This window comes from Aplysia californica, unplaced genomic scaffold (assembly GCF_000002075.1).
Source record: "Aplysia californica isolate F4 #8 unplaced genomic scaffold, AplCal3.0 scaffold00029, whole genome shotgun sequence".
NCBI classification, from domain to species: Eukaryota; Metazoa; Mollusca; class Gastropoda; order Aplysiida; family Aplysiidae; genus Aplysia; species Aplysia californica.
This window is the reverse complement of record NW_004797299.1, coordinates 820538-828403: the sequence shown is the minus strand read 5'-3', so window position 1 is coordinate 828403 and position 7866 is coordinate 820538. Positions and strand designations below refer to the sequence as shown.

At 37.6% G+C, this 7866-nt stretch overlaps 1 protein-coding gene across 3 annotated transcripts in view; it reads right to left on the bottom strand.

Annotated features, from left to right (window-relative positions):
- Window positions 1-2668: 2668 nt before the first annotated feature.
- LOC101863238 overlaps window positions 2669-7866 on the bottom strand; it is a 6779-nt gene continuing 1581 nt past the window's right edge. Inside the window, exons 2-5 of one of the 3 annotated variants that reach the window (XR_004859455.1) lie at window positions 7215-7349; window positions 6223-6390; window positions 4964-5126; window positions 2669-3847 (exon numbers count right to left, since the gene is read on the bottom strand). Coding sequence is in view for 2 of the 3 variants with exons in the window: in XM_035973680.1 (XP_035829573.1) it covers window positions 3799-3847; window positions 4964-5126; window positions 6223-6390; window positions 7215-7356 (522 nt within the window). In the remaining variant the exon portion in view is untranslated. Of the gene's footprint in view, window positions 3848-4963; window positions 5127-6222; window positions 6391-7214; window positions 7791-7866 lie in introns of those variants that run through there. The other 2 variants (XM_035973680.1, XM_005091375.3) reach the window with 2 other exon arrangements.

Genomic DNA, 7866 nt, shown 5'->3' with positions numbered 1-7866 from the left:
ACACACACACACACACACACACACATACAGTGTTATATATATATGTACAGAAAAGCACTTATTATTATGTATAAGCATTACACTGTGCCATGGTATGACCGATTCAGTGTTGAATCTCTAGAGGAGACATTCTTCAGTAATTAAAAAAATATACCTCTCCACTCATTGTGCTTCAAGCTTATCAGATATCATTATTTGCATGTTAAAATGAAGGCATTGTCCCTCTCAAGTTAAATTACTACCTTCACCCTGTCAAAAGAGGTAAAAATTGTCATTGTAATCGTAAGATGTTTTACGCTTCCATTGACACGATATAGATCATTTAGGAGGAAGGCTGTTTTGACTTTGCTTGTCAGGGTCAGCCTGGGCTAAGAGAAAAGCAATGTCCTAGCAGAGATATATTATACTCGATAAAATTCTCCCCAAAAGGGAATCAAACTCATGTCTTTTGTGCGCGACGGTAAAGCAGCTACTACTTCACCACAGGTGCTGGTACCAGGGAGGTGCAAAGACCCAGACTATACAAATACAATGTCATTCTATATAACACTTTGTATTTTCAAGAGTTCAGTAAATCGACTACTCTGCAGAAAAGCTGTCCAATAATTAACAATGTACATTCGAAGCACTGTTTATATAACTGTCACACTGGACAGCAGTTTCCAGAACTGGTTTGAATCACCTTTTGATTACATGTATGTAGGAACCTGTGATGTTTTTCATAAGTTTTCCCATCTCTTGACCCGCGTCATCCAGTTGTTTGTAGACTGTTATTACAGCGGAGACACCCAGCTCCTAAGTAACTCCATAGGGTTTGGAGGACCATTTACGATTTGTCCATAACAAACCAAGATATGTTTGAATACTCAGCACAACCAATGTTAAATAATGTACATAAAGAGCGTGTTCTACGTAACTGTGTATCTTTGTTCACTGTGATTTCTTGAAAATAAAATCTATTCTGTGTACGAGGTGATTTAACTTATTTCTTCTCTTCTAATAACATAAAACTTTAACAAGTTATTTGGGCTCAATATTTGGGTTTGTCAGCCCCCTTGGAGGTACCGGTCGGAGGCATCTGTAGCCCTATAATATAATTATAAAGGTATAGTTGAAAGTTAAAGAAGAATATGCGGGTGGTTGGCGGGTGCTCTGGTGTGGTCTGTTTCTTCTTTCCTATCAAACATCTATCGTCGTTATGTACCCTTCTTCTTTTTTATGTTTGTTACTCTCTTGTAACACCTCTAATCTTTTGGCGCTCATATGACCGTATGCAGTTGTGAGCGCCGTAAAACCTCTACTAAGATTAAAAGAAGAACAGATCTGAGCCAGCCTCCTTGAAAAAATTCTAAGTAAATCCCTACCCAAATCTGACAAACCTGAAAAGTCCAAGTGCAGAAGCAATTGATTTGGTGCAGGGTAAACTTTCAGGAAAAAAAATATTATGATGTGTCACGACGTGGTGGAATCTGGCGCTCCTCAATTTTTGGGGATATGGAGTTGTTGGTATAATCTTAAAGTCTGTTAACTTGTCTTGATTTTGATGAAAAAAATACTCGTCTCTCTTGAATAGAAGTTGAGATTTTTGTAACTGAATGAGGTGGGGGTTGCCCGATGTCCTCAGAAGTAAAATCGGCGAGAAAATGGTTGTCAAATGTTGGTGACTTCCAAAGCTTGAGTGTCCTTGTAAACTGCAAATTTACATTTGTCTGTGTCCTTGATCAACGATTTTCAGTAAAATTCAAAAGAATATTTGTTTTCAAATGGACATATTATAAGGTATTGATCCTGAAAAAATATTGAATCAAAATTGCCCATCCAGTGGGAAAATGCAGTTTTTTTTTCAATTTCATTATTTCAATGAGCGCCTGATTTTGCCATGATGCCTCACATATGTTATTTCTTAACTCTTTGAAGACGCATTGTTTCAGTGTATTTCTTTAAATGAAGCATAATTGTTATTTCTACATATAATATTTCAATTCAGCTTTCTTTATCTGAAATTTAGAATGGCAAATTAGAACATGCGTAGAGTTTGATGTAAATGTGTGTAAATGATTTGTGCATTACAGTTCCCAATGTGCCGCCACATTGCCTTTGGTTTGTTGCTGGTCAGACAAATGCGTCCGCTACGACCCAAAAGAGTCAACAAAGTTAATACTATAAATAAAAGTTCAGAAGGGCCTTAAAGCATTTATGCTCTCTCCAACATGTTGAATTTCCTTTTTGAATTCAAGCTGAACAGTGGAGTTATAATAAACTGGACAGAGAAAAGTCATCTTCTTACCGTTCATGAAAGGAAAGTCCCAATCCTAATAAGCCTTAGTACTTTTTGCAAAGAGGGTGCGGTGGCGGAGCGGTTGTGCGCTTGTCTCCGAAGCGGAAAGTCCGCGTTCGAGCCTTGATTCGGCCATGGATTTCTTTCGCCCCCTCCTGCCCACCCAGCAGTAATGGGTACATGACTTTGAGTTGGGGAAGTAAAGGCGGCGTGGAAAGGAACTGGCCACCCTACCACAATATGACGAAGGCCCAGGAAGTTGTCTCACTAACAAGCCAATCCCCAATGTCCGGATTGGATGCGGGAACAACTTTACTTTTACTTTACATTTTGCAATAAAAGTGAAGAAATGTGATGATGAATGGGAAAAATGCAGGAACAATATCATAATCACATTCTATTCCAAGTTTTATTAACATGTTTGAAGACGTACTAAAATTGTAGAAAAAAAGTCATCTGATGTGACATAGAAAAGACTACTCTTCCATCTAAAGATTCAACTTGTCCATGCACGTAATACTGTTTAGTGTATACAGAGCAATATATATATATATGAAAGACGACCCTAAAGGGGTTCTGAGACAATTACAAAAAGATGTCAAATACTCTGTTAGCAATATAGTATTGGAATGCTGACAACTACAAGGCTTGTCAAATATGTACAAAGTTTGGAAATGTCCTGTTGCTCGAATGGACATCAATCTAATCAATACCGTTTATCTGGAAAAGCTCTGAGTGAGGCACTGAATTACACAGAAATTCACAATTTTTCAATCTCCTTTCGGTGAGTAACTTCCAAATTTTGATAAATGACAAAAGGCAAGCAACAGCATCAAATTAATACTGACAATGAACATTTAAGTTACCGTATTTAAAAGGTTTCCGATACTGTTCATAACAACGGCATCCAAAGTGAATAGATACCAAGTGTAGAGTCAACACAATCAACAGTGCAAAATAATCTCATTCTACATTATAATGCTAATAAACAACAACAGGGTTGATTTTTTAAAGTCCATTTTCCTTACGGTCACAAGGAAATCAGTGTCTTATTCATAGCTTAAAACAAAAGAGGAAAAAAACAAAACAACTATTGACCACAGGCATCCTTTCATTGGTAGATGTTCTTATGATCTTTGAGATGGACAGGAAGTGAGGAGATGGAATTCCTCAAAATGGGTGTTTTCGTTTTGTCACAATTTATGATAGAGCTAACTGGCCATCTGTACATGCTTGATCTGAGACAAATGTCGGCTATAATTTCTCATCATTTAGTAGAAACCCTGACAACTTTCAGTGTTTGAAAGGATTTTTACTGACATTTTTCCTCCCAGCAGCAATTCTTTAAAAAGTAATGGAGGCACAAGTGACGTTAAAAATGTATAAAGGTGTCAAAAGGCAAATACAAATGCTGTGTACGTGAAAATGACTTAAGGCCAAGCTACAGAAGCAACTGATCATTCTGACCGCACTTGAGTCACTGCAAAGACAGGGTCACAAAGGACAACAACTGCCACCTCTCAGCAATGCTTGAACTGTCTGTGTGTCTTGTGCATGTCATCAACGTACCTGATGGATAGAAAGAAAAAAATCAAAACTTCTTTCACCCCATAGAAAAATTGTTTACTGTAGTTCAAAATATTTAATCAATTTTCACTTACCATGTATAACTTGATAAAAGAGCATTTCTTAAGGCACATACTTAATAACATATTTAGCACTTACTGCTTATAACTATGTATAAAAGTATTTACAATGGTAAATATTTAATACTAGTAAAAACTGTTGAAGACAGCCACCCAATGTCGAGGAAAAAAGAGGCTATACTAGACAGATGGCTGTCTGGCCATTTGTACAGGTGATTGTCTTATGCAGGTCACCGCAACAGCAGGTCCTATTGTATATTTTTAATTTACAGGGTATACCTCCATAAGCGACTAGTGTACGGACAGACACCAACTGATGATTGAGATTCCTTTATTCAAGAAATTCCTGATGTATTCAGTACAGACAGATAAGTGGATACTTTACAGTTAATGAAATATGTGCTTCATGTGCTAAGTAAATAAATAAGAATATAGGCTATAGAGTAATCAGAGTTCACTATTACATTACAATACGACACTATTCTTCACTGCAGATGTATATTCCCCATGCATGTATACAAACAATAAAGCTATGGTAACTATTAATTGGTGAATAAATGTCAAAATTGTAAGAGTAGTCATGCCACAACTTTACCTTTACAAGGAAATCTCTGCTTTTGGCACTAAAAAGCATGCTCATCATAGTGGTAAGGGTTACAGGTACAGCTATAACAACAGGACAGTTGTTATCAGAACAGTAACAAAAATACATCACCAAGAGATCAGAGCTGAAAGAGTTAAAGTTAAATACAGTAGATAAAACATGTCTCAATACAACCTTGAGGATTTAAGCCATTTTAGGCCACAAATTAGAACCATAAGTAACATCAAACATCTGCCAACATCACCAACCCAAATACACACACACACACTCACACACACACACACCCTTACACACACACACATACACACATACACAGACACACACACACACACACACACACACACATGCATGCACACACACACCCACGCATGCACACACGGACAAAAACACACATACAGACACACCTTCGCCCACATCTGAAAGAAGAAAACTTACTTTGTCATGCAGCTGTTGACGTGAGGTAGGCGACCAGTTAACCGTGGGAGAGGTGTTGGGGGAGGTCCTGAGGCGGTGCCCCAGTTGGGCTGGTCCACTCTCCACACATTGCCATATGAAGGCAGCATCTGTCTCAGGGTAGACCATTCTTCAGATCTTGTGGCTTGAGGAAGAAGCAAAAGCATATGAATTGATTCTGTTTGTGCTTGAATATTCAACTTAACACAATTAGATCAATTCTAAGGTCCAGTTCAAAGACTAGAGATTAGTTCAAAGATAACAAAAGATAATGAACCAAACAGAAACAGAGACAGTACACTACATAATATCACAAATATTATATTGTCAACATCATTCCAAGAGCGCTTGAATGATTCTTTTTAATTTTGAGAAAATAAAAGAAAATGAGAGCAGTCAAAACTGAGCCTTGACTTGGGAACTGGTTATTTGTCAGATAAAATTAAATTCTATCAAGGAAATGACAAAAAAAAAGAAAAACTTGCTGTTGATGTGTATCCTGAGAGGTCCTGGATTTCTTCTTACTTTCATTGTCTCAGTTTTGTTGATGTTGATCTTCAGGTCATAATTGTTACATTCTTCGTTTAATCTTGTGGTGTGGTGTAGGAAACTTTGTTAATCTTTGTGTGCCAGGCTTTAGTCGTCAGTGAAGAGTAATTCGTTTATGGTGTCTGGTTCTGTGTAGGCCTCTTTTGTAATTCTATCCATATGATAAATAGTAGTGGTGATAAGACACAACCTTGTCTTACTCCGGATATTATCTCGAATCATTCATTGAGTTCCTCTGACGTTCTTACTATACTTATGCTGTTCTCGTTAACGGCATGAATGTTATCTAGAAGTTGGCCTCTTACAGTGTAGTTTTCGCATTCTGTCCATTATCAAACCTCGTTATACCGCCTAGCTTGGGACGAAAATAAAGTTGATAGTAAAGCGGGGCTGACAGTATAACGGGATAGCTACGATTGCCATCTTGACCAGTGATAGACTGGAGGCAAACTGTGGCCAGTCTCATACTTTGGCACTGGTGAAAATTTTAAGCGGGTCTGGCTGTACAACGGGGGGTGGTACATTGAGGTTTGACTGTATGCTATTGAGAGGGAAGCAACCACTAGTACAGGTGACTTGTCTTTAAATGCAGGTTGCCATTAGAGCAAGTTCGACAGTATACAAATACAATTATGAGAATGAACATACCAAAACAAGTTGTTTTGGCAACAGAAAAAGATTTAGTGGCATACCTGGATGAGATACATAAACAACATTCATTGGAGGTCCAGACGGTCTATTGAAACTTGAGAGAGGAGGATCAGAGACGGGGATCCAGTGAATATCTCCTGTACGCAGATAGCTGGCCCGGGTGGGTACCACATGTTTGTGCCTTGGAACAGGAGCAATCACTCGTTCATCTGTAGAGATGGGAACAGACAACAATAAATTATATATATTAGGTACATGAATATTCCGACATTCATGCATTTGACCATTTTGGACACTTTCAAAAGGATGCCAGTTAAATCTTAACTTACAAGATGCCACACTTCTCTGAAAAGAGTAGGCCTAGATATATTATCATATAGTAGGCCTATATATTCAACGTACAGTGTTAAATTGTTGACTTTTTCCTTCTTTATTCATTTATCTATTTTTTGGATGGGGAGGGGGGATAACTGGAATTATTATCAGGCACTTGTATAACGATACAGAAAATCTTTTGTTTCATTATTGTATGCTAAAGTGTCATGAAACTGAGCATCAAAAAATGCTATTGTTGTCAATAACAATGATTCAAGAACACAACAGAACGAATGGAAAAAGAAATTTGTTATCAGCAAAATAGGCACGCTCTGGCTTAGAGAGAAAATAATTTTAATTCATTTCATTGTGTTGATCTTGTGTAATAATTAGTGGCATTAACTGTGAAAACATTTCTAAACTTAAAAACAAAGGAAAGTTGTCAATTATTACTTTTAAAAAGGCAGGCACTCCAGCTTAAGCAACTATACTAAGTAAGATATATTATGATGTAGGGCACTAATTATAATTGATCAGGCTCAAAGCACTCCAGAATGCAGTCTAAGAAAAGGCCAGCATAATAAATCCAATCTTTAGATTTTTAAAGATGACAACCATCACGTTGTAGATCTAGACTAAGTCAGGAAAACAAGATAATCCAAAACTTTTAAAATACATTCACATGTCACAATGAATAAATAAAACAAGGATATCTCACCCGTAGGAGCGTATCGCTTTGTAACCCACACTGTTTCGTTCTGTGCCGGGGCCTCTGTTCTTTCTCGCTCTAATCTATCTTTGAGGTAACGCGAGTATTGAAGTTTGTAGGAGCCAAAAGCCCCGAGACAAGAAGCTGCCATGATGGAAAACAATAGGCCTTTCAATGCAACACCCTCATCTGGCTCATTCCCGGAAGCGTCGTGTTGCTAGCCAACATAAAGCTGTTCTCCAGATTTTCCTTTATACCTGCAACGATCCTCTCATGGTGAGGCGGGTTTTTTAAAATGGTGCAGCTTTTCAGTTAAACTACCAGGGGCTGAATTTTTTTTTTATTGATGGGGTGGAGGTGAGGGAGGTAATCAGGTTTGATGAAGGGTGGTGAAAATAAAATGTGATCATAGCATCTCTTTCAACAAAATTCTTTCCCATTAAAGTTCTTGTCTGGCGGTTTTTTTAGTGCGTCTTATTTTCTGTTGTGAAAACTGTCTACTGAATAAATTGTACAAACAAAGGTAGTAGTTTCTAGCAGTATATCGCACGCAGTAGTCAGAAGTGCAAACGTGGCTGTGAATAATAATATTATTATGATGATGTGTGCCTGATAATTAATTACATGATTGTATTCTTTTAACATAATACAGACAGGAATA